Source organism: Phanerochaete carnosa (assembly GCF_000300595.1).
Source record: "Phanerochaete carnosa HHB-10118-sp unplaced genomic scaffold PHACAscaffold_4, whole genome shotgun sequence".
Taxonomy (NCBI): domain Eukaryota; kingdom Fungi; phylum Basidiomycota; class Agaricomycetes; order Polyporales; family Phanerochaetaceae; genus Phanerochaete; species Phanerochaete carnosa.
Genome location: NW_006767631.1, coordinates 1,892,194 through 1,917,239, shown reverse-complemented (window position 1 = coordinate 1,917,239; position 25,046 = coordinate 1,892,194). Strand labels below are relative to the sequence as shown.

The following is a 25,046-nucleotide window of genomic DNA, read 5'->3' as shown; positions in this document are numbered from 1 at the left end:
GCCTTAGTCCGTCACCTGCCAGCGCTCTTCAAGTTGGCGCAGTGGAGGAAATAGAGCGCGAGTTCTGATCCATTGTTGGTAAATGGCATGCTTGTGCTATGACATATCGGAGAGCATCTCATCCGGTGCTAACGGTGCTCCGGCCCTAACATAACGTTCGCAGAACAGTCTGTAAGTGGGTATTCTCATTCGCAACGGAAACCTCGGTGGCCCACCTATTCAATGGCGGACTCGGCAAGCGCGCCATATCTATTGTGTATTGGCCTGATCTTCCAGGTTTGTCCGTATAGGAAGAGGGGTCGCAGTCCAAAGTGCACATTACACTTACACTTACACCTTGTTTGACGTAACTTTGGATGCTGCATGAGACTAGCAGACCGGTTATAGACACAGCGTCCAGAATGAAATTCAAGCAAGGTCAAATCCTATGCAACTTGCCCTTTCCTAGCCTTGGTTAGCTTGCACGAGACCGACATCGCGTCTTCCAGCGGGCACTGCCCAGGCTTCGGCCTAGCAAACGCTGCACCTCTTCGTGAGAGTCACCGCCCATGCCAGCTGGCGAGAAGAATGATGCTGATACATCTCTTCGCCTCTTCCGTGAGACCGGACGGCCACACGTACTACCGCTGTCGAAGAAGCTTTAGGGTACGTTTCTTATAAGGTAAGTGTTGCTAATGAATGACCTTTACAAAGAGTGGTAATGCCTCAGCTGTGAGCACAATGTGGTGACTTCATCCGAGCGGCTAAATTCATGAAGCGCCTCTGTCTGGCAAAAGAATGTGGCGTAATTATATGTCAAGTGCACCTCGATATTACCCAGCCGCAATTGTGACCACGTATTTGTCATGAGTGCCTCGAGAGATTGTTATAGGAGCTTGTACAATCCGGCTGTTCGTCATCAATCAGAAATCTAGACATAGAACCCACCTATGATTACTGTCGACGCTGAATATTTTCCCGGGGTTCTTCGCGGAGAACATGTGGTGTCGTCTGGGGCAAAGGGTCTTCTCGTTGTCTTCGGCACCCGGGCTACCTAGACTCTCCTACTAATGGATAGGCCAGAAGCACTTATTGCCGAAGCATAGTGGGATGGAATGCCTCCGGAGGCAAGCACTAGGGCGTCATAATCGCGCTTAGCCGATGCTTAAACGCAGAGGTGTGGGCACGATCACCAGCGGACTACCGCGATTCATTGCCCCCGCAGTATTCTGGCATGCACTTCTCCACATTTGTTGTATATCCGTTTCTGGCCGTTGGTCTAGCTAGCGCGGCACCTATCGGTACGGATCGAGATTATGATCACTCGTGCGGCCAAGCTAACTTTGCGTACCTAGCTCACCAACGTGGGCCTGAAGTCGGCTTACTGATCGGTAAGCCTCGTAAAATTTCGTGAGCAAGACAGACAGAGGTGTAACCTAGGCACAAAAAAGGGGACGGACGGATCTATCTGCGCACACCGCATTCATTACAACGTGAACGAGACGGTGTAGGGCGAGGATGTACTTCTCGGAACGATGGCATTGCAAGATGTGTTTTGGGGAAGGATGAAGGCCAGATTACCACCGGATTGAGGGGTACGGACCCGCAACACTTGGTTATCCGCACCCGTTGCATACAAAGCACTACCAGACTTGACAGTACCCGTGTAAGATTCTCAACCACAATTGAACTCACACATCCTCGTCGTAGTTCATGGGAGCCCATACACATCGTTCTACCGCGACATCTACAAAGCATTCAGTACGAGACAAGGAAGCGCATCTTACAAGTGACGGCTCGCTCACCGACATGGCCACGGGGCTTCACCGTTCCGCCCTCGGACCGGACGTGTCCTTGCCATCGAGATAAAAGCATACCAATAAATGATATCGGACATAGCTTCATTGTGTCTTGCTTGCTTGCGAGCGTTAGACGAGACGGATGCATCGAGTTCCAAGGCAAGGCATGCGTCTCGTGATAACACACTAGCACCGAGCACAGCACGTAATGTTAGTCCAGCGGGACGATATCAGGTGCTCCTTCGAGACGTTGCTTCTCAGCCAGTATTCCCTGTTTAACCACTAGCGATATTAGCCTTCTCACGTTGCGAGGCATTTCTCACCCCAATTACATGCTTTCTTCTGGCTGTCGTAAACTTAGCGAGTGCAGCACCTTCCAGAGACGCCAGAGATGCCTCTCCGTTCATTCTGGAAGACAGAGCGTTAGCTTCTAGAGCGCACTTCAAGGTTGTAATGGAGCGGTCCAATTGCTTCGGTACGGGAGCATGACGAAGTGGGCGAGGGGGCGTGATTCCCGCACCAGAGGACTACGAAAGCGGAGCGTTCCCCCGGTGGTCTGGTTGGAGGGCACGAGGTCCGCTACAAAGCGGATGAATCAAAGCACGATGTGTGTATTGCGCTGGTACGATCGTGAGATGACTTGTACCTAGCTTTCGCTCGCACATTGGTCGTAACCAGGCAGCCACAACTTCCAAGTGGTCGACTCGGCCGCGGACTTAGCAGCACCGAAGTGCAGCGACAAGGACATAACGCTGCCTGCTCCGACGCTGCGTGTGCAGCACGCGGCATTCCTGAGCAAAATTGCACAGCATGAGTTGCGAAGATAGACTAGTAATAGTAGCCTACCATGTAAGGGCATAGTTAGCTCGTCGATAAAGCCTTAGGGCACCAACAGCTCGTCTTGGCACGCACATGGAAGTGGTCTCGGTGTGATTGTACACCTGAACCTAAGCTTCAATCTAGTGCAATAGATGGCGTGAACGAGAGCTATATGGTTTTGGGGCCATCGAAGCCGGCATACTCCGCTCACACCGTACATATAAACTCGTCACACGGCTGAGTATTCCTCCATTCGCTTTTGCATAATGCGCGTCGTCACCTATATCGTGTACCTCCTCCTGCCGGCTGCTGGTCTGACCAGTGCAATGCCCATGATCAGTGAGCAGCTATACTTCTGCTAACAGGAGCTGTACTGAAAGTATGCCTGTCAGTGCGCCCGAAGGACGTAGCCGAGGACTTCGGCACCGTAGTCCCGGGAAATCTGCAAGGTAAGTAAGGGGTATCTCAACTATGGACGAGGACTCACCGAAAAATAGAGCGTTCACCGGCAGGCGGATGTCCAGTATTGGCTCACAAGATTCATTACACGGTGGGCGAATCCACTTGAAGGCTAGAGGTGAGGCGACAATCATTTCGGTCAGTCATTCTCACAACTCACGAATTCAGAGTAAGCAAGGGTTGGCCATGAGGATATACACAAACGTAACGTGGATAGGGTCCGTAGGCGGTAAGCGGTAGTCGGGATGAAATGCGGCAGATGTAGTTGTGTATGATGACATCATGATGACTTAACCATACACGCCGCAACTCGGACGCCAGCTGATCACAGCTAACCTCGATGAGCGAGAGATCCCATATGTTCACAAGAAACGGGTACAAGGATAGTTCAACGGGAGGCTGCCTATTATTTGCTATGTCCGACAGGCTCTCTGACCATCTGGTGCCCCTCGTGAGTACAATCACGAGACACACTCAAGATACTCACTATGGCAAGCTTTACGGGCTCTTCCGTCCATGTAGGGTTATCGTCACCCAGAATAATGTGGTGCGCAATCTTGAAGCCAAGAGACTCGTAGAATGCTGTGTTATCGCTTACGTTTGAACTGACAAGCCACGTCGCTCGCTCCTCCCTGTCAGCCTATAGCATCTGTTTAGAGGGTATGGTGAAGCGGAGTTTGACACAGTACTCCATACCTGGTCCGTCAGGGTTCGAATTAGAGACGACGCGTAACCCTTGCGTCGATGCTCTCTGATAGTCAAGAGTGCGTCAACACTCAACATGTCCTGCAGACGAGCACCTATGCATTCCTGGGCGCAAATCTTCGCCTTGTCTGCGAATTCTTTTCGACGCTTGAACTAATGTCATGACCCGCCATCCAAAACCAAATGGATATATGCGCACCTTTTTCTGCTCGGGGCTCTCCAGCAAGCTGCTCAGCCCAGAGAGGCGCGTCAGAACGGCTCCAACCAGTCGGCTAAGAGGTGATTCCGGTTTAGTGGATTGAGATGGAGCAAAACCCCTGCATTTCTCGGTGTCAGTCGCAAGGTAAGCTGCGAGCAAGCAAACACGGTTCACCAAATCATCAGCGAATAAGCTGGACCGACGCCCCACAGTTTTCCTTGTCTAATGAAGTTCGCCCACGACGGATACAACAGGATGTAAAAGAGCATTTCCCTTATGGGCGAAGTCTTCTTGTCCTGTCATCGCCGTACAATCTGCGTGAGGCCCAGCCCAAACTCGATGCACGTATGCACGTACTGATGTCCCATCGGTGTAACGGAGCAGAGAATCTATAGTCAATTGCTGACTGCGGGTCACATACACAGAATGCACTACGGCAGGCAAGTCCACTGAGACATCATATTAGCTGCGACGTATAGCAACTACAGATGCAACATACTGAAGCCCAGCTGTCTCGGCCCAAAATCACCGCCCGCACGTATGGGGTCTTGAGAAGCCATTGTCGACCCTGCGTTGCAAAAGCTGCTTCAAAGCCAGGGGGACGACGAACGACGGTCTCGAGAGCTTTCGCACGCGTTGCCCTCGTTGGCGGGCTGATAAGTAGGCCATCGATGATGAGTTGATAGAATGCCATGATCAGCGTTCCTGACACCCACGGTCTATTGTCCACGCTACTCGCTTTCGTTACCTTCCGTAATTGCTGTGCTCAACAACGCCTGGAGCATATTCATGTTATGTCCGAGGTGTCACGCGAATATATACGGCGAGAATGAAAGAAAGAGCTTTCGATCGCAAGTGCCGACAAGTGGTCTGGAAGACCCTTTTTTGGGGGAGAGGGGTGTCGGTAAGTGCGTAGAGCGTGCGCCGGAGCGTTCGGAACTCGACCAAACACATAGAGACAAGAGAATTGTACATGGTCACGATTTACGTTCATGGTCGGGGAATCAAGACCTATATAGGCGCCTTGGGGTCCTACCGATGCGTATCAGGGTTCTTGGGGTCAAGCCCTCAAAGCCCTCCGCCAGTCTCGCCCGCCGAGTAACTTTGGCCTCAGCAAACCCTCTAGACTCGCCCACCAAAGAGCAAGAAGCAATGACTTTCTCACCGGGGTGCCATCCGCGTCGTTCCGTATTGCTCTCACGACATCGTCACCAGTGCAACCGACGTGTGACCTTCACCCTTATTGTGCCAAGGTACCGTGTCCTGTCCGGGATACGTGTTGCGCGCTAGTGGAGAATTTTTTAGGTTCCAGAGGCCAGGAACTGCTGTATTCGGCTCGTACCTTCAAGGTGCTACAGTCCCAGACGCCCTGGACCGGAGGTGATAGGTGAAACATCCACTACTGATCTTGTGGCGACAGAAGCAACTAGACCGTGTTGTATTCTCATCCGGCTATGCGGCCTTGGCAGCGAGTCTAGCACACGAGTTGCATGAGGGACTACTGCAAGCCAGAATGGTGGATTCCTTCTCACACATCCAGGGGAGGTTAGCCAAGGCTACCAAGTGAGTTTGGGCCTCTGTGCAGCGTCTGTACAACATCTCAGTGCATTACATGACCAATTAATGGCGATGACACGATATCGACTAGCGCGGGATGCGAGGAGCATGGCCGCACGACCTGCGAGACCACTGTCATCGAGATGGAAGTTAAGAACTTCGACTGCTTGGCCGGGGCTGGTTGCCCATGGGATACTTATGGAATTAAACGCTGTGCTGCGATACGTTTGTCTCAGAGGAATAAATACACGCACTCGGGGACAGTTCTCGTATGGACACTCTTCCCACATCGCCCTATCGTCCCGATCCTGTAATGCATCTTTTGAAGCTCACCGCATGCATTGTGCTCGCTATTGATCTGACTGACGCGGCACCTCTAGGTGAGGTGAACATATGCGACTAGAGCTTACTGGTACTAGTGGACTTACCTTGGAAATCTAAGTGCCGCAGGGAGAAGCAGTAGTCCAGTCCCAGAATCTCGCGATCAGAGGCTTACAGGGTACACTTTTCCGGGCATGTATAGGGTTATATTCACAGACGATGCGTGTATATTCCATAGCGCTCGGTCGTCTGAACTCACAGGATACACTACCAAGTGGAGGAGCCTGAGTCCGAGTCTAGATCTTCATCTTCCTAAAATGTAACATGCACATCAGCTGTATCTTCGAGCATATCAGATACCTTTATGGAAAGTTAATGGATCCAGATTTCATCGCGATAGCGGTGCGAGGTGCTAGCTGGGCACACTAGAGATGCAGTATGGAGATGTGCTTTTATTTCTGGGGTATGAACGTTGCACGTTTGAACGCCAATCACATGCAAGGCTCAGCTGGGAGGTTGACTGGCAGATAAGCAAGGATGCTCACTTCGCGCCTTGCGCACACCGCAGCAGAAGTATTCTGTCTGCCGCAAGACGGGCGCCGCAGGAACTCGCACTCCAAGGACCATGACGGGGCAATGCCGAAGCAAGGGTGATGCTGGAGCGTCGTGACTCGAAACTACCATCTAAAATGCGCGACGCTTGCTTTGGAGTGCTGTATGGATGAGCTATACCACAGGCTGATGCCAGGAGGCCAGACATCGCGAAGGACATGATGATGCGACGCAGAGGAGCGCGGCACTAGATTAAGCGCCCAAAACAGTCACGTGGGACATCGCACGCGTCGTGGACGCGAGAAGTGCGCGCCTGATATATCGCGAATTTTGATGATTATCCCATTCCTTTGACCTCTCTCACCACGACCGATGTCCGACCTCCCTCAACTCCTCCTCGCCTCCCTCAATCCTGTAACAAGAAAACAAGCAGAGCAAAGCCTCCACGCACTCAGTCAGCAGCCAGGCTTCCTCCCCCATCTCCTCCGGCTCGTTCTCGATACATCGCAAGACAGGTCTGTGCGGTTGGCTGCGAGCGTATTCTTCAAAAATGTCGTCAAGAACAGGTGGGACGATGTATGTATCTGTTGACTTTTGTGCTCTTCGACTGCTCAAAGTAATGCATAGGAGGAGGCACCCGTCTCAGAGGTAGACAAGACATCACTGCGCAATGACCTCGTCCCGACCATGATCACGCTCTCTGCGCCCACGGACAAGCCTATTCGAGCACAAATTGCAGAGTCTATCTCGCTGATTGCTAGTGCTGACTTCCCAGAGCCATGGTCTGATCTCATAGACGTGAGTGTTGTCTCCGTACGCCTAGATGCGTCGCTTAACGTCATGACGTCTAGAAACTGGTCAGCTCGCTGTCAAGCACGAATTACGCCATCAATATAGGTGTCCTTCAGACAGCACATTCCATCTTCCAACCCTGGAGAGCCGCAACTCGATCTGATGCGCTGTACACCGTCATCAACTACGTCCTGTCGCGGTTCAGCCAGCCATTTTTGCAGCTTCTCGAGCATACCGCAGAATTGCTTTTGAACAGCGTTTCTGGAGATGCTACTTCGACTCCAAATCTGCGCGCGCAGTCGATGCAGCTACTTGTTGAACTCTTCTACGACTTAACGTGCCAAGACCTGCCTCCTGATCTTGAGGACAACCACGCTCGCTTCTTTGCTCCCCAGACTGGTCTTTTCCTTCGCTTCATGACTTGGGATCCTCCAGAGCTTCGTGGCGACGTAAGCGCAATCGTATATCTTGCGTGCTCATACGTGCTTACAGTACCTTCGACAGCCAGATGATACTATCCCATCCCTACCCTCCCAAATCAAGACTGGTATCCTCGAGATCGCCGAGATGTACATCAAGCTGTACCCTGAAACCTTACAGAGTTCGGCTTCTGTAGAAGCTCTTGTCCAGGGTGTCTGGGAGCTCGTCGGTGGAGGGAAGCGTCCAGGTGTTGCGGACGATCAGGTCCGTGCTATGCTTGTATGTACTTGGCTGAGATGCTAAATCGTGTATGTATAGCTTGTCTCCCAAGCCTTGCGCTTCATCTCCACTGCGATCCGATCTGGCCACTACAAGCAACTTTTCTCCTCAAAAGACACAATCTCTAGCCTCGTTCAGGGTGTCGTCGTACCCAACGTTGGACTACGGGGTAGGTGCATACCTAATCCTTTTGACTTGAAGCAGCTGATATGGACAATGATCAGAACACGAGATTGAGCAATTCGAAGATGATCCTCTTGAGTACATTCGACTCGACCTTTCTCTTCCCTCCGCCTCTGGTGGTCTCGGCCTTGGCTCGCATGATGCTATGACCCGCAGGCAGGCTGCTGCGGATGTCTTGCGCGCACTTGTCTCGTCTGGCTTGGAGTCCGAAGCCACAGAGGTCACCGGTGCCTGGATCAACCAGGGCTTGGCCGAATATAACAATAATAAGACCAAGGAAGACAGCTGGAAGGCGAAAGACACTGCCGTTTACTTGCTCACTGCTGTTGCGACTAGGGGAAGTACCACGCAGGTATGATTTTAATTCAGAGGACGTGCTTGTCACCATTGACAACGTCGTCTAGCACGGTGTCATTTCCACCAACACCTTGATCGACGTCGTTCGGTTCTTCTCCGAGCACGTCTTTCAAGATCTTCAAGCTGCCCCGGGAACTGTACACCCCCTCCTCCAAGTCGACGCCATCCGCTTCCTCTACACCTTCCGGACGCAGCTCACGAAGCCACAACTCCTCTCTGTCCTGCCCTTACTTGTCCAGCATCTAGCCTCGATCAACTACGTCTGTTACACTTATGCTGCGATCAGTATCGAGCGCATCCTGTTCATTAAGCAGAGTGGCCAGCTTCTGTGCGTATGGCACTGCACTGCATGTATTAGAAGAAGGCTCACTACATGCGTACAGATTCATCCAAGCTGACATCCACGAGTTTGCCCCTGATCTAATTGACGCTCTACTGAAGAAGGTGGAACAAGGCGCGACGCCAGAGAAGGTTGCTGAGAACGATTATCTCATGAAGTGTGCGTTCGACCTGATCAAATGACTTTGATTATCGCCCTTACAGTATCTCTAGGTATCATGCGGGTTATCATCACTGCCCGCTCGTCCCTACTTTCTACCTTCGAGAAAACCCTCAACCGCCTTGTCACTATCCTTGGCATCATCTCGAAGAATCCCAGTAACCCAAATTTTGACCAGTACATCTTCGAGAGCATCTCTGCTCTCATGCGCTTCATCGTCGCTGTTAAAGCTGAGACTCTACCGGTGTTCGAACAGGCCCTCTTCGGTCCGTTCACCATCATCCTGCAGCAGGACATTGACCGTATGCAGGCTCTTTTCCTTGCGAGGTGAATTCAACTAATAACCGTCCTTTAAGAGTACATTCCCTACGTCTTCCAGCTTCTCGCACAGATGCTGGAGCTTCATACCTCCGATATCCCACAAGCTTACCGCGAGCTTCTCCCATTCTTACTCTCGCCTGCCAGCTGGCAGCAAAAGGGAAGCATCCCTGGCTTAGTGAAGCTGCTCAAGGCCTTCCTCGTGCACGATGAGCGCCAGATGGTTGCGACGGGCCAGTACACGGCCGTGCTTGCTGTTGTGCAACAGCGTCTGATCCCGTCGAAGCTTAATGACGGCTGGGGCTTTGAGCTCCTCCAAGCAGTCGTGCAGTACATCCCGCCGTCCGATCTCAAGCAGTACATGCGTGCAACTATGGTCACTCTCCTCACTCGCATGCAGACAAGCAAGACAGATAAGTATGTGTACCACTTTACCTACTTCCTACTGTTCGCGATGGCGATCAACGTCGAGGGTTTGGGGCCGGACTTCATTGCGAGTGCTGTGGAAGAGATCCAGCCCGGGTATGTTACCTCGTTTCGTCCTATGCCATACATGCGCTAACCCCAAGGCTCAGGCTTTGGTCACAGATTCTGTCAAACTTCGTTGTTACGCAGGTGCCCAAAATGCCCACGAAAGATCGCAAGGTCACTGCCGTCGGCTTGACACGCCTATTAACCCAGAGCCAGGTCATGCTACGTGAGCCGGCGGTCGCGCAATGGTGAGACCTGTCAGCGTCTTCTGTGCTTCGATTTCAAACACCCTTCTGCAGGTCCGCATCTTTCAGCGCGCTCGTCAAACTTTTCTCTGAGCCGCAGTACCTTACGAAGGAGAAGGACGACGATCCCGACGCTGGGCTGACCGCAATTGACTACGAGGAGCAGAACGCCGGCTACCAGGCAGCGTATTCTCGGCTTGCGGCGTCCGAGACCGTCAGCACCGACCCTGTCGCGCACGTTCCCCACCCGCGCGATTTCCTAGGCACGGAGCTCGTGCGTCTAACCAAGAGTGATCCTCGTATCAAGAGCCTGCTGCTCGCGGATCCGGGCAACGCGCCATTCTTGCAGGCGCTGGCGGGTGCTGGTTATGCAATTTAGGGAGGCTGTCTCATGAGTCTGGCCTTGGATTTGTGCGTGTATTCGTCCTCGAGATAATAACGTAAGATACCTGAGCTTCCAGTTCCTTCACAAGCTTTTGTGGAGAGGGGCCAAGTGGGAAAAATGCAATCCGCGTTGTAACGCAACGAATACACAGCTACGAACTCTAAGTTCCCGGGCCACATACCATACCATATATAGATGAGTCAGGGTACTGCGAAGGCAAAGGTTGGCGCTTGACTTGTCACTGCCTCGTACAGCCCTAACGTGTAAGTTAGGTTCTGTCGGGTCTGGGCGCGGCGTATACGGAACTGCCAAACAGTGGCAGCCAATAATTGTTTTGCTTGTGGCTTGAATTGCATGCGATGCCACTGTAATCAACTTTCTTGACAGCAGACGTCGATTGGGAGGCTTGACGTTCTCTTCCTTGACGATCAGAAATGAGCAACGAAATGCGTAAGGCGGCATTGCCCCTTTGATACCATCTATTAGCATTATTAGTGCGCTTGTGCTCGTGGTAAGTGCGGGAGCCGACCTCATTGTAAACAGCCATGCTGATACATACGTTGCAGTTGCGTGGAAGGCCAGTGATGTTCACGGTCTGCACATGATACTCGCTCCAAAAACCAGGCTCCGGGTAGCTTGCGTGATCACCAAGGGAGAGGCACAGGTAGGATACATGGTTGGGACCGCTGCTTAACTCCGTTTAGGCCAGGGCAGTGCGCGCTCCGCAGAAGAGGAGCGCTGATACGGCGCGCCACCGACAACCTCGGACCCAGAAACGGCAGCGAGCGCGCTCTCCCTCCCGAATCGTGTGGGCCCGTTTCTGCGGATAGGTCTCTCTGGCTTTCGACTGCGAGCCAGGGTCTGCCGGAATGCAGTCCGTAGACGCTATCCAACGCCCCTACGCCCAGTGCGATCCACAGATGCCGCGACTTCGCAACGCTGTGATGGAAATATAGATGGTATATTAACATGCTCTCTTGATATCGCTGAGAAGCGTTTCTAGGGCCTAGGAGCAGGATCATTCTAGGAACAGGATCATCGTCCGAAGCTTCTATTCTGCGAATAGACGACATCACGAGAAGAGCATCTCAGCACTGCCTTGGCGCTTGATATCACTGCTTATGCTGATCCATCCTACAGACGCACTACTGTGCAATTTATAGCGCGTTCAGCTAGCGAAGATGGTCGTTAGCCATTATAACCCACACCATGGACACCCAGAAGGCGGCTTACGCCTCCTTGCCTGACTTCGACGACGACTCGAAGAGCAACTTACGCAAGAATGCGACCGACGAGGACGAGGGGCCGCCATCTTCTGGCAGAGGGAGTGCCATTATCGAGATCATACTCATCGCTCTGTGCATACTAGCACATGTTGTCCTCGTCGCTCTGTTCGTCGCTTTGATCGTCATCCGGAAACGGAGGGATGGACGCCCTATCAACTTCGACAACAACAGGCTAGGAGAGGTGACAGGATATATCTATCAGAGGCTTGCAAACAAGCCGAGTGCAATTGTCAAGGCGAGCACCATCCCTCCTTATTCTCGCAACGCGCTCACGAAGGCTATAATAGTTCTACCTGGTGCCCTTACTCTACCTAACACAAAAACTTGCGCTACGGAGGATCATTCGAGCGAGACGGCCCCTTACCGCTATGGACGACCAGGCCAGTGCTTGGCTTGGCCTTGGAGCGACGGTACCGGTCATGTGGCGGTACAAGGACATGTTTGGCAAGGAAGGTCGTAAGACCCGCAGCAATGACCTCAAGACTCTCGGCTGCATCATTTGCACCGTCCTCTACCTCGGAGCAAGTCTTCTATTGGGTATCGCCGCTGCCGACCTCTTTGTATTCGCGAACGCATATGGGACGAAGGGCTACCAGAACATGACTTCTCCGATTCTCATGTCCAACATGAGTGAAAACGCCGGCTGGTATGTCTTACTTTTGTTCTATGCACCTGCAGTGGCTCGAAGCTCAACCGGCTCTCTTGTAATAGGGTCGAAGAATCTTTCCCGATTATCAGCGTATTGCCTTTGCTCAACTCACTCAATAACGTCGTAATGACCACGACTGGCCTTCTGGGGAGTGTCGTATACGATGTCCCGAATTATTCTACGACCCTCAATCTTGTCAACGTCAGCGCTCTCGTTTTCCAGGCGGACTGCAAGGCTGTTCCGCAAGCGAGGCAGAACGGTACTGTCGATGCCCAGGATCCGGGTTACTTCATTCACATCGACGACTCTCTGGAAGATTTTGGAGTTGCTCTCAGTGCGTAGCTGACCTTACCACTCCTCGCATCCTGGGTATTGACACCGAAAACCATGAAGCTGCTCGAACGTTAAACGTAAGATCAGCCAATTGGACGGATGGCACGAGTCCCGCAACCCTATTCATCGCCTCTACGATTCCGGTATTGGACGGTGATGACGTTCCCGCGGCGAGCACTGATCTTACTCCCACAATCGTTCCCAACGGTTGTAGGGTGGACAACGCCAGCGACTGTGGTATGTCTTGATGCTCCCTGAAGACAAGCTACACAACGGACTAATATTCTAACTTTTTCGGGATAGGCGACGTCTCATCTGTACAAGTGCTCGCATGCGATCTCAACGTAACGAGACAAGACATCCAACTGGATACCTCGGTTTTCCCCATCGCGGCATATGGCAATGTACCGGACCTGAATACCACATCGTGGAGGAACTGGTCTCCGGATGATGCGCACGCCTTAAGCAGCAAGCTCCCTGTAGTGAGCCAATATCTACCCTTACGTGTATGCCAGTAACTCACGTCTACAGGCGTGGCAATTTGGAGCACTTTCGCACGCTAGTCAGTACACGCAATGGTGGGACGTGGGAAATGTGTCTATGCACTATCAACCGACTCTCCTAGAAGAGTATATCGTTCTTTTCGTTCTATTTTGCTATTTCTCTAATAAGATCACTCAGGACATTAATGGAAATCCTAGGATTCTACGATGGCGACGTGCACAAGGTGCGGCTATGGCACTTAGATTCTCTCCTCTCGCAAGCCGTTGCGCTTGTGTACTGGCGCAGTAAGCTTAGCGCTGCCTTTGCACCAGTGATGCACCTGCCTAACTTCCATTCAAAACACAGCCGCAGTCAGTCTTCTGGAGAAGGAGGCGGAAAATCAGGATCGGGACTTGTTTCGAGAAAGTGCTTTGTCACGGTCGCATCTCAAGGATCTTGTGCAGGTGCGCCCCGTCTCTGTCTAATCGGACAGAACCGTTCTAATTCCTGTCATCAACCTTCCGAAGATCGATCCAGTTGCAGTGAGTGCAGTTCTGACTTGACAGGTGAATTATCCTGATAGAGGTTCCACAGCCATGGTGGAGCTTGGTACTCTCAGTCATAATGCTCGTCACGTCCGTGATAGTGATTCAACAGCCGAAGCCTCTGACGAAGAGCGGGAGACATTACAAACTGAATGGCCTTGGGGTTCTCGAGATGACATGGTTACTCGGTCGGGACGAACAAGACCGTGACGTCGCGGGAGAGCTAGCAGAGGTTCGGGAACCAGCACTTGAGAACCTCAGGAAGCGCGGGAAGCACCTAACTAACCCATACTGTGGAATTTGAGCTATAACTTACCTGGACCATTATTTGACTCTATCTGCGACATTACGATTCTGTTTTGAATAATTTTGATATTTATCTTTTTTTCAATTTGCCGTACATATCGAAATAAACGACTTTATCCCCCTCGTCAAATTTTACAGCGAAGGCTTGGCGAGGGCCACCCTTGAGCAGAATCTTGCGGTGCTGAACGCTGCTACGAGCTTCCCGACATAATCCCGTTGATCCGCCATCAACTTCGTGGCGTGGGTCTGATCACGCCGACATGGCGCTCGATGGGCTCGAACGTTTTTTTGTCCCAACCATATACCTTCGACATCCGTGTAGGCACTTTAATACGGACCCCGTAAGACTTATGAGTGGCGCAGGACGCAGCGGCATAGCCCGTTCGAGCGACCCTCGACGGACTACCCCTCGGGGCGAGCTGAAGATGCCCAGATTTGTGAAATTCCATCCCGAAGATACAGCCTCGCTGCTCAGCGAAATCTTTTGGGGAGGTAGGGGCAGTGCCTAGGACATTATTAATGGCTCCATACTCACTTTGAATGCAAATTTAGATCCTCATGACTACAAGCCGTACAAATGTCCACTAACTGGGCGTATCATCTACTGGGGCACAGTTCCTGTAGGTTAGATTCGACGCGACTCTCGATCCCAATACTCATAAATGTTGTTGCAGATGGACAGCGAAGGTCATGCTGATATTGATCCTATGCGTTTTTCCGGTCGTACTGTATGTGTCTCTCATTCGTCCCACCCGGCTATTGAATAACTTAACAATCCAAATAGATGGAGACACAATTTATCTACGACAAACGTGGCAATGGGCTTCCCAACCAGAAATACAGTTTATTGGCGCGTTAATGGATAAAAAGGTCTGATGTTTCTTCTGAGATCGCCCCTGTCACTGACCCAGACTTGGTTTCAGAAAGCTGAGCTGAAGCAGAGGAACTTGGGCGATCTGACAAAGCGAGATTATACGCTTGATATAAGCGTAGAATATATGCCGGACTCCAAGAATATTGAGCGAAAGGTTCGGCTCTCCGGCGGGCTTTCGCTTCCCGTCTTCTCAGAAAATCATGAAACCGCTCTTCGGCCTGTAGGCTTCACTTTGGCTCTGTATCAGTTCGTCACGGTCGCCTGATATCCACATATTTAGCGTTCGCAATCTCCATGCCCATATATTCATGGACTTTTCAGATGGCTCACAGTTTGGCCCTCGAGGCTGCAATTCTGTAGACATGGTACATCTGGATAAGACTGGCTACGTTTATATCCCCGACGACGAGTGCGTCGGTTCGCTTTTGATTTTGATTTACCGCTCACTTTCGCTTGCAGCTACACCCTCGCACATTTCTTGCAAAAACCCGGCGACGAGCTCGGGTATCTGTACGACTTTGGCGATAATTGGCATTTCTCTATCAAGGTTTGTGCAGTTGACATCCAAAGTGGGATCTGTACGTTAAATTTTGTTATCTTTGCAGGTCAACGAGATCTCTCGTGTGGAAGAGAGTAGCGGCAAAGTCGTTGTCTTGGGTGGTACAGGCGCACACCCTCCGGACGGCATCCCATCTTGGACGTGGATCGATCTCATGAAAAACGTCGACAAGAGTACAAGGAGTCGCAAGGAAGCACTGGACATGATGTACGACTCTACAGGCTACAGTGGTCATTGCCAAGACCCAAATTTCGATTTCAACTGTTTCTCAGTTGACGAGACACAGAAGGCTGTCCAAGCTGCGCTGAATTCGAAGCTGTCTGTCCCCGGCAGTTCGAAGCACTTTGTCACCCCGCTGACGCTTGACTTCGATGAGAAGACTCAGTTCTATCCCAACAGCCTGAGGAAGGGGCAGAAGCTCGTTAGGACGCCGATGTTCAGAGACGACGGCTCACCTATGCACGTGTTCATGGAGGAGGGTGTTGCGGAGAAGCGGAGGGATAATCCCGGCAACACTGCCTGCTCAAATTGCGGAAGCCCCCATAACTTGAAGACTTGCAGCGGATGCAAGCAAAGGTACTATTGCTCCCGGTCTTGTCAACGAGTACGTCCGCATCTCGCTTCGTTCCATCCGATATTAAAACCGTGCTTTACACAGGCTCATTGGGCCCAAGGGCACAAGAAGGAGTGTAACGCTAGCAAAACCAAACAAACACACTTGTAACGTTAAGAGTCAGCTTCTCCGTCACACAAATTATTTCTACAGCGAACTGCATCGGTAGATAGATGTATTTGCAAAATTTTCGGGTTTCTCGACCCCGCAGGATTCCAGCGCTAATGGTCCGATCATGCATGCGCTTCTGATCTCGCAGCCTGCACTTGACTTTCATCTATACTACATCTCATACACTACGCAACCATATACCGTTAGGCTTTCTCAGCCTCACGTCGACCACATTGCGCACCGTCCGACGACCAGCTACTGTATAACCCCGCTATTCGAAGTTTATGCCTCCACGTCTCTCTTCCGTACCCAGGAATGGCGCATTCTACCCCGCGAGCGACCCCGCGACCTATCGAGACCTACTGCTTTTTGAAGAGCGGCTGAAGACGAATGCAGCGAGTCTGAACCGCAGAAAGCATCGCTACCAACGTGCGTCCGCCCGCATAGTGCAACAGGTGCTGATCCTGGAACTTATTCGGTGACCGAATAGTATTCCTTGCTCAGCTGCTCCTCATCATCGCGTTCCTCCTCTCAGAAGTTCTACTTCAGACAAACTTTCTCTCTATACCATATACATGGGTCTTGTGCCGGATGCTGCCCGATATATATGGCCCTGACGTCGAGATGCGGATCCCTAGGTACTTTGCCCTAGGCCTTCTGTGTGTCTCAGTCACCACTCTTGCGCTCTTCTTCTTGAGCGGGATGTACTCAGAGAAGATTGGTTATGCGAATAAGTGAGTGCTGCCTCCTTGCGCTACGCCTGACTCATGACCCGAGCCTGCCCAAGATATGTCCCGCACGCCAACCGCGCACTGCGGAACCTGAACATGTATCTGAACGTCCGCCAACCACCACTGCGCTCGAAGCTCCCCTTCAGCCGGTTCTTCTCGCTGCTCTTCCCGCGCACACCGACGTCACCGACACCGACGTCACCCGTGGAGAGCACGCCGGGCCGCAGGCGGCGCTCGCCCTCGCCGAACACACGCCCCGCCGAGCGCAGCTCAAGCGTACCCATCGCGCCGATCCCGCCCGCCTCGAACCCGCGCGGCGAGCTCATCTTCAGCTCGCGCGTCGACCGGCAGTTCCGCGAGTCCTACGAGCGCTACCGCAACGCGTTCGAGCGGCGCCGCCAGGAACGGGAGCGGACGGCGTACGAGGACACCTGGCTCGGCTGGTTCGCCGTCAAGGTCCTGCGTATACCGCAACATGTGCCGCCGGTGGGCGTGGGTACGGGTAGCGGCACGGCGACGCCTGTCGGAATCGCGCGGGCTGGCAGCGTGGCGGGGTCGGTCAGAGGGCGGGCAAGCCCTGCGGAGACACCTTCGTCGTCTCGTCGTTCAAGCCCTGTGCCCCGCAGGACGCAGCGTAACTCGCACATCGGACAGAGTTCTCTAAGCATGCCTGTCTCTTCTGAGCAAGAGCGGGCGAAGTCCGTTTCCGAATGACGCCGAAAGAAGGAGAAGACGTAATACCAAAGGAAGAACAATTTCAATATTACATACTAGATACGCCAAAGCACCGCTGTGAGTTCATGGACCTTGAGGTCGTGCTGTACAACAGTTTGTGATATAGTACAATGGAGCTTGCGTTGCAAGTATGTAATTCCAGCATAACATATTTTATATTTACAGCAGCTATAAGTCGTCATCGAGGATTTAACACTGCATAGTGCTCAGGTAATCTCCAAAGGGGTATGTGACGATTGCTGAATGCTTGCTTGTGAGGTTGGACACAGCTCATGTAACGGCTGTAAGACGTTGGTTAGCTTTCGAGAAGCACAAACATTGCAGAAGGAACTCACTGTACTTAGGTCCTCCGCCACCTTCCGGCACAGTCCATGTAATATCCTGCGTCGGCACCTTGATATCACACAACTTGCAGTGAATGCAATTCTGCACCAGACATTTGTCAGCAAGAGCTACGTGATCCTAAGACAAGATCCACTCCCACCTGCGAATTGATCACGAGTTTCTTGCCGCCCCAACCCTCGCCGTCAGGACCCTGGCTGGCCTCGTCGTCGACGTACTCGTACACCTGCGCGGGACACGCACGTCCCAGCAAGCCTGCGTACTCGCCGACATTGATGCGCACGTGCTCGCGGCGAACTGCCTTGTCCTCGTCGCACTCCTCTTCCTCCTCGAGGTTCGGCCATGCGCCCTCCTTGCCCGCAGTATTATTCGGCGTACAGTAGCGGCGCACACGCAAATGCACAGGCTGGTCCTCGGTATGGTTCGTGCCCGTGAGTGCAAGGCTGGTGAGCAGGTCTGTCGAGAGCGGCGGCTCGAATGGTGGGTACTCAATTGGCGTGCACGCGGCCGCCCGCTTGGTATGTGCAGCGTCGCTCTTGCCGCTCGTGTTGCGGAACGTCCATGGCGTGCGACCCTTCAGGAGCAAGGTGTCGACGCCAGAGTACGCGATACCGCCCCAGATGCCGAGGCCCGTGTTGAAGGACGGCCGGACGTTGCGCACCTCGTACAGATCGCGATACACCCAACTTTTCTGGAACGCGTCTTCGTATGCACTCATGTCCGTAGGTTTCTCGGAGTCTGCCTGTGACGAATGGACTGCCTCGTATGCAGCTTCCGCAGCGAGCATACCGGTCTTCATTGCGTTGTGCGTGCCTTTAATCTTTGGAACGTTGACGAAGCCGGCGGAGCAGCCAATGAGAGCACCACCAGGGAAATGGAGTTTTGGCACGGATTGAAGACCGCCTTCGTTCAGGGTGCGACCACCATACGCTATCCGGGTAGCGTCTCCAGAGAGCAAGTCACGGAAATACGGATGATGCTTCATGCGCTGCGAATAAAGGTTAGCTTTTCGCGTTTGGCGAAAGCCGCTAGAATTGCTCACCTGGAGCTCGCGGTACGGACTAAGGTACGGATTTGCATAGTCAAGCCCAATGACCAACCCGAGCGAGACAAGACCATCCGCCATATGATAGACCCAGCCACCGCCATACAGGTCGCGAGTGAGCGGCCAACCCATAGTGTGGACGACTTCGCCAGGATGGTGCTTGCTCGGGTCAACCCTCCACACCTCCTTGACCCCCATCCCATAGGTCTGAGGATCACGACCTTCCCTCAACCCGAACCTGCGAATAACCTCCTTCGAGAGCGAGCCATGCGCACCCTCCGCGAGCAGTGTGACCTTGGCGCGGAACTCCATGCCAGGTTCAAAGTTGTCCTTCATGCAGAACTCGCGGTCGAGGCCGACCTCGTTCGTGTGCACACCAAGCACGCCACCGTTGCCGTATACGAGCCCCGCGCCTGCGAAGCCAGGGTAAATCTCGACACCGAGCTCCTCCGCGATGCCTGCGAGCCAGGCCGTGACGCGCGAGAGCGAAACAATGTAGTTGCCTCTGTTGCTCATCTGGGGCGGGTGTGGTATCGGGAAGGACATCTTCTTTGTGAAGAAGCGCATACTGCTGTTGTGAGCTGGTTGTTGGAGCGGGTGGTCCGGCATAGACTTCCAGTCGGGAAGGAGTTCGTTCAACGCGGTCGGCTCAATGACAGCGCCAGACAGGATATGTGAGCCTGACATAAACAAGTAGATTCAGTCTGAAAAGCTGCAGCGCAAGCCAAGACAGTAGCACGCACCTGCTTCAGCACCCTTCTCGAGCACCACGACGCGCACCTCCTTGCCCTTCTCCTTCTCGAGCTGTTTGAGCCGAATGGCGGCACTGATGCCCGCAGGCCCACCTCCGACGATACACACGTCGACCTCGTCCTGGGCGCGCTCGACGCTTTTCGGGTCGAACTTCTCTCTACGTCTGCGGGCGGTCGAGTGGAGCCAGCGTGCAGCGGCGTTGGGCGTCGCCTTGTGGCAGCCCTTGACGATCGTAAACATCCGGCGCTCTCCTCTGCTGTGTCTCCACCACACAAGGCGACGTCGTTGTCAGAGGCGGAAAAGGCGGAAAAGGCGGAGACAGACATGAAATCATAGCACTGGAGTCGCGCGCTAAACGCGTCGGCCGGTAAAGCTCCACGTGTTTGCCGCCGATTGCCTCATAAGGAGGACACCGCGGCCTTCCGCTCGTTGGTGTCTGACGTTGTTTGTCTGGTCATGGCACAGCCGGCTGAGTCGGATGTCGAGGTCATAGGAGATGTGAACGAGGAGCATGAGTCGAAAACGATGCGAAACCACTCAAATCTCGAAACTATCCAAGGTTGACCCAAAGCCCTCGCCACACACTTGCCGGCCATGGGTGTAGTACCAGGAAGACAGCCCTAGAAAGCTGCGAACGCTGAGTAGGACTGCCAGCCCTACCACCCCACCAGAGAACTTATGTACGAGGTTGCAACCCCGCAAAAAGGTGTGACGCTTTGAGCGAAACATTTAACGCCACGGAAGAGCCGCTGCTCTTATATTCCCTCGAGGGCTTGAACATCCCACAGAATCTGCTGGCGTTGTCAGGATGTAATTCACAAACAGCTGGAATAGGAGACAAAACGAACCGAATACGCTGACAGTGGCGGCTCTTCAGTATATCATATATCAGCGCTCGCATACGGTGACACCGGCGACAAGCCTGAGGGCACCCGTCGACAGGACAACTCCGCAAGTTGACAAGGAAAATACAATGAGCATCCTGCTTCGGATCGTCAATATCCCACACTTCGCGCAAGACCATCGAGCAAACGAACAAGCACGAGCCGTGTCATTCTATTAATACACTACGTACTGAACAATTTGTTCGTTTGCCAGCTTCGCAGGTACATCACGGCGCAAGCAAAAGCGGGGCGGGGATAGACTATTAATATACGCATATTTTCTATGTACTGCAACCGAAGCTCGTTGAATGCGACGTCGAGGCTCGTGCGGTGAGATGCGCAAAGATGGAAAAATGTGGAGAGAGATTGGAGGACAGGTATGTGGTGGTATAGTAATACAGTCCATGAAGAATGGTTCGTGCAAATGCAAGAGGGGGGACAGGAAGTGCGAGGAAGAAAAATGCGGTAGTTAGTCTGCAAACACAGCGCGGGCGAAAGAAGAGGAGGCACAGCGCGCGAATAATATCAAGGTTCTCTAAAGCCTCAAAAATCGGCAACAGGCCCCATGGCGAAAGTCCAAAGTTCACAAGAAAGAAAAGAGTCTAGTCATGACGCTCTGACCTGCGAGAGCGCGTAGTGTTCGTCGGGGAGTTCATCCTTTGCCACCCCCGGTGAGCTTCTTCCACATCCGCTTCAGCGTGCCGCGTCGCTCGGGCGCGGGCCACTTCGCCTTCTCCGCGTTCTTGACGGGTTTTGCGTCAGCACCGATGCGCACCTCCTGCGTGCGCACGCGCTCCGTCTTCTCGCTGAGGCCGATGATCTCGACTGTCACGTCGTTCACGCGCAGCTCGACACCCGCCGTGCCTTTGTCCTTGCCAGCACCGTTGGAAGCGAGCGCGCCGAACTCGTCCTGGTCCGGCACGCGGGGAGTGCGCATCTCCTCGATCGACGCGCCAGACGAGCTCGAGGCCCGACTCAAGCTCGGGGTGGTCTGCTCGTCCGACTCAACAGATGCCGTCGACGCGACAGACGAGCTCGACGAGCTTGCCTTCCGAAAAAACGCGGGTCTGGGCGGCTGGACGTCATCGACTTCGGCGGCGGCCTCGGTGGATGCAGCGAGGCTTTGGAGACTCGCCTGGCTACACATGCTGCGGAGGGTGCCGGTTATGCTCCGTGCGTCTGCGCCATCGATGGACGATACGCGAATGGTGGAGCGCCGGCGGACTTCTTTCGCCGTGAGGGGCAGCACGACACCTTCACTCTTGAGACTCAGCCGGGAGAACTTGGGCGGCGCCGCAGTCGAGAGCCAGTTCAACTCGGGGTTACGTGACGTGCTCGGAATCGGGGGAGAAGCTTCACCCGAATCTGGTAGCGAGAGCGTTTCGTGGGAGCCGTGTTTTGAAGAGCGTCGAGATAGAGAGCCGGGCGTAAGAGAGGTCGGAGAGGGGGCTGTAACCGGACGACGGAGGACAGTCCTAGTCGGAGCAGCGGCATTTACTGCAGACTTGGACGTAACGGCTTCTGGTATGTAGGAAGGCTTCGCCCAGACAGGAATCGAAGGTACTGGAGGCATTGGAGGCACTGGAGGCACTCCGCTTCCGCTCTTCGAAGTTGAGTCTGAGCCCGTCTGGGAACGCACGCGTGAGAGGCTCACGCTCGGCGAAGTTGGAGTAGCATCGCCGGACGCGGACAGCCTTGGCATCCCCGGAAGTGCTGAAAGACGTTTGAGGCCGAGGGACAGGCGGCGGACGGATGAGGTACGCGCAGGTGACGGCGGCGTTGGCATATCTTCCGGTTCGTGCTGCGATGTCTCTGACATCAGGTCTGGAGGCGGAGCCCCTCGCAACGTCCCTGCTGGAGAAGACGGAGCGCTGGCAGCGACACGTTCTTCTAGATTCATAAGAGTGCTAGTCGAGACGTCGGGCGTGGAGCTTATTCGGCTAGGCTTGAACCTTCGTTCCTGGCCTGCGCTTTCGTCTGAGCCGGTAAGGATACCATCGTCGGAGAGGGCAAGGGAGGGGCCTGCAAGAGGCGAAGAGCGAAGCTGACGCGCTTCGCGACGCGGACCAGCGACAGGAGAGGGCGCGAGGTAGGTGGTATGTCGACGCGCCATCGGGTGGCGCGCAGATACGTGCGGGTTCGGTACGGTGGTGTGGAACGTAGCAGCCGATGGAGGCATTGTCGATGCGCGACGTGAAGCGGGCACTTCTGGGAAGATACTTCTGGGCATGTGGCTCTGTGTTTGTGTCGCCATGATCATGCTCGTTGGCCGTGCCTGGCGGGAATAAAAAGGCGTAAGCTGTCAGGTGTGTAAAAGCGAAAGACGATGTAAAGCGAGTGTGGGGGCGACGACAGCCTGGAAAAATGTGGGGGAGACAGCGGCAGCGTCTCAAGGCATGCGAAAGATAGTGGTGGTAGTCAGGAAACAAAGAGAGTTGGGGTCAAGAGAGAGACGGGCAGTGCGAGCCCGCTCAATGACAGCTGCCGGATGAGGCAAGTCCCAAACCCTAATATGACGGCGGCATCGCTGAGCGCCATGATGCCGATACTTCCGTCTTACCCTAACCTTCCTCGGCCATGGGCGATCCGATCAGGATGACGCCTTGCTGAACGACGTCGAGGGGGAGAGGGGGGCAGGAATGCATGCCGTTATTGACGAACATTATTCCCCACGAAATCGAGGGTAATGGAGCGGAGCCAGGCACAGCTACGACGTGAACAAAGTCTCAGAGCCACTCTTACTCACCCGAGGAACATGTACAGCCGGTTTGGGTGCTGCTACCACCACAGCCGCCGCGTTTTCCGACTCTCGCTCGACAAGGGTCTCCAACTGCGACTGCGGGCGAGAGGGCTGGTGGGTCAACCACTACCGGTCAACAGAGGGGTTACAAATAGCAGTACAGCGCCACTCACCCTACGGACGTGCTGCCCTGAAGGAACGAAGCGCACCGAAGGCGGTCCATGTTGGGAACTACCGCTCGTAGACATCGACGTAACTGCCACCGAATCACAGCAGAAGGGCTAAGTATAACAGTACGCCTCGTCGACCAGCCCCACGGGCCTTCGGGAGAGAAAGGGCGGGAAGAAAGAGTGGGGGTAGACAGAGGCAGCGTGTACCGCAGACGTGTAATAGGCCCTGCGCGCACGCCTCGGCTGCAGCGCCTCTCGCAGCGGCTATATAAAGGATTGCTATCGAGCCCTGCCGCGCCGTCTCCGTCAGGGTCAGCCCGATGCAGATAGCGCACTGTGTCCCGGTTTCACTGTTCTATCGGTATGTCCGTGCGTTTTAAGGTGTCGCAGTGTCGCAAAACGGGCCGAGTGTCTCGAGAAATCCCAAGTCGCACCAGTGAAGTCGGAGCTGTCTGAGAGACCAGGGTACGGAAAACAATCGCCGTCGCAGGCCGCAGTGTTTGCCTTGTCGTGCACGTTCAGTTCCAGGTTTCGGCAGCTATCTCGGCGTTACAGGCCAACAGACGAGCAAGGCGGCAACGGGCACCCTGGTGTCGAGGAGATAGGTGTCCAGAGGAAAAGGCGGGGTTCGCCAAGACAGCGACGTTGTACGTCAAGCTTGGGGCCCATATGAGCTCATCCCAAGCACTTTTTGAGGCCATCGCATTTTCCAGCAAGGCGGTTCGCCGCGTCGTGGACGCAGCCGACACCAGGCACGTCTCTGATCCCGATAGAAATCTGATTCACGCTCGGCTCGGCCATCACCTTATCCTCGCCCGCGCCCATCCCCGCGACCGTCGACCGCTCCGGTGTCCTCGGCTCTCTCATCAACGAGCGCATTGTCTGCAGCGTCTTCGCCATTCCTGTGTCCGTTTGCAGCATTCCTGCGCTCGTTCAACGGTTTTCAGTCGTCTGCATGGCATCCCAAAGGCAGACGCCTACAGAGTAAGCGCACGGCGTGCAGAGGCTAACAGATCGCCCGAGACACCACCGGCGGCAGGTACGCGCGCGCCCTCCAAATTCAGCGTACAGGGAGATAATTCATGACGCATACGTAGAAGTCTAGACTGTTTTTTCCGTCTAGTCAGCAGCTAATCATGACCGGTCACGGCTCCCTAGTGCCAAGACTTCCGAGCACAGGAAGCCTTGAACATCATGCAGCTGTGCACTTCATCGGTTAGGCACAAGGGAAAGCTGCATGTAGACACAGCCATCGCGATGCGTGGTTATACAGTAGATGATGCTTTTGTTCACGACGCTCGACTACCGTGCCTAGTCGCTTCGTAGCAGCGAAGGGCACGGGAGTGGGATGTGGCGCTTTACGTGCTGTTGTGTGTAATTGACCAGCGGCCCGTTGAGTCTGTGCATTCGCAAATCAGGTACAGCCAGGATCTACGAGCCGCGGCTTTATATCCAATCAGGGTTGCTTTGTATGAATGCAAATCCCGCAAAATGCGTATGCTTTACACGCCGATTTCCCTGCACACTGCGGATTAGGATAAAGGGGAG

At 53.8% G+C, this 25,046-nt stretch overlaps 9 protein-coding genes across 9 annotated transcripts; 4 read left to right on the top strand and 5 right to left on the bottom strand.

Moving 5' to 3' along the window:
* Positions 1-1,764: 1,764 nt before the first annotated feature.
* PHACADRAFT_254134 (uncharacterized protein) lies at positions 1,765-3,057 on the bottom strand. The gene has a single exon (XM_007394581.1). It carries the CDS (start codon positions 2,635-2,637, stop codon positions 2,425-2,427), a length of 213 nt encoding a protein of 70 aa, XP_007394643.1. The 5' UTR covers positions 2,638-3,057; the 3' UTR covers positions 1,765-2,424.
* A 343-nt stretch (positions 3,058-3,400) lies between these two features.
* On the bottom strand, positions 3,401-4,546 carry PHACADRAFT_254133 (uncharacterized protein). The gene is made up of 7 exons (XM_007394580.1): positions 4,460-4,546; positions 4,318-4,409; positions 4,135-4,256; positions 3,961-4,078; positions 3,753-3,908; positions 3,544-3,696; positions 3,401-3,495 (listed from the first exon to the last, which is right to left on the bottom strand). The coding sequence occupies exons 3-7, from the start codon at positions 4,227-4,229 to the stop codon at positions 3,463-3,465; spliced, it is 555 nt and encodes a 184-aa protein (XP_007394642.1). The 5' UTR covers positions 4,230-4,256; positions 4,318-4,409; positions 4,460-4,546; the 3' UTR covers positions 3,401-3,462.
* A 1,391-nt stretch (positions 4,547-5,937) lies between these two features.
* On the bottom strand, positions 5,938-6,606 carry PHACADRAFT_254131 (uncharacterized protein). The gene has a single exon (XM_007394579.1). The coding sequence runs from the start codon at positions 6,596-6,598 to the stop codon at positions 6,380-6,382; it is 219 nt and encodes a 72-aa protein (XP_007394641.1). The 5' UTR covers positions 6,599-6,606; the 3' UTR covers positions 5,938-6,379.
* Positions 6,607-6,750: 144 nt separating this feature from the next.
* Positions 6,751-10,845, top strand: PHACADRAFT_141741 (uncharacterized protein). Its single transcript, XM_007394578.1, has 12 exons — positions 6,751-6,966; positions 7,018-7,188; positions 7,242-7,631; positions 7,687-7,866; positions 7,921-8,050; positions 8,106-8,416; positions 8,469-8,749; positions 8,805-8,920; positions 8,974-9,222; positions 9,277-9,760; positions 9,814-9,957; positions 10,009-10,845. Exons 1-12 carry the CDS (start codon positions 6,763-6,765, stop codon positions 10,331-10,333), a joined length of 2,985 nt encoding a protein of 994 aa, XP_007394640.1. The 5' UTR covers positions 6,751-6,762; the 3' UTR covers positions 10,334-10,845.
* Positions 10,846-12,333: 1,488 nt separating this feature from the next.
* PHACADRAFT_254128 (uncharacterized protein) lies at positions 12,334-12,629 on the top strand. The gene has a single exon (XM_007394577.1). It carries the CDS (start codon positions 12,401-12,403, stop codon positions 12,614-12,616), a length of 216 nt encoding a protein of 71 aa, XP_007394639.1. The 5' UTR covers positions 12,334-12,400; the 3' UTR covers positions 12,617-12,629.
* Positions 12,630-14,201: 1,572 nt separating this feature from the next.
* Positions 14,202-14,849, top strand: PHACADRAFT_183391 (uncharacterized protein; the record flags this gene model as incomplete). Its single annotated transcript, XM_007394576.1, has 4 exons — positions 14,202-14,433; positions 14,494-14,561; positions 14,616-14,669; positions 14,726-14,849. The coding sequence occupies 4 exons, from the start codon at positions 14,202-14,204 to the stop codon at positions 14,798-14,800; spliced, it is 429 nt and encodes a 142-aa protein (XP_007394638.1). The 3' UTR covers positions 14,801-14,849.
* A 250-nt stretch (positions 14,850-15,099) lies between these two features.
* On the top strand, positions 15,100-15,492 carry PHACADRAFT_59261 (uncharacterized protein; the record flags this gene model as incomplete). Its single annotated transcript, XM_007394575.1, has 3 exons — positions 15,100-15,228; positions 15,315-15,362; positions 15,421-15,492. Coding segments are annotated over 3 exons (249 nt in total), but the record flags the coding sequence as incomplete, so codon positions are not given.
* Positions 15,493-16,253: 761 nt separating this feature from the next.
* On the bottom strand, positions 16,254-20,041 carry PHACADRAFT_118785 (uncharacterized protein). The gene is made up of 5 exons (XM_007394574.1): positions 19,695-20,041; positions 18,949-19,631; positions 18,049-18,894; positions 17,900-17,990; positions 16,254-17,845 (listed from the first exon to the last, which is right to left on the bottom strand). The coding sequence occupies exons 1-5, from the start codon at positions 19,942-19,944 to the stop codon at positions 17,835-17,837; spliced, it is 1,881 nt and encodes a 626-aa protein (XP_007394636.1). The 5' UTR covers positions 19,945-20,041; the 3' UTR covers positions 16,254-17,834.
* Positions 20,042-20,838: 797 nt separating this feature from the next.
* PHACADRAFT_254124 (uncharacterized protein) lies at positions 20,839-23,871 on the bottom strand. The gene is made up of 3 exons (XM_007394573.1): positions 23,502-23,871; positions 23,335-23,439; positions 20,839-22,863 (listed from the first exon to the last, which is right to left on the bottom strand). The coding sequence occupies exon 3, from the start codon at positions 22,765-22,767 to the stop codon at positions 21,241-21,243; it is 1,527 nt and encodes a 508-aa protein (XP_007394635.1). The 5' UTR covers positions 22,768-22,863; positions 23,335-23,439; positions 23,502-23,871; the 3' UTR covers positions 20,839-21,240.
* Positions 23,872-25,046: the final 1,175 nt, after the last annotated feature.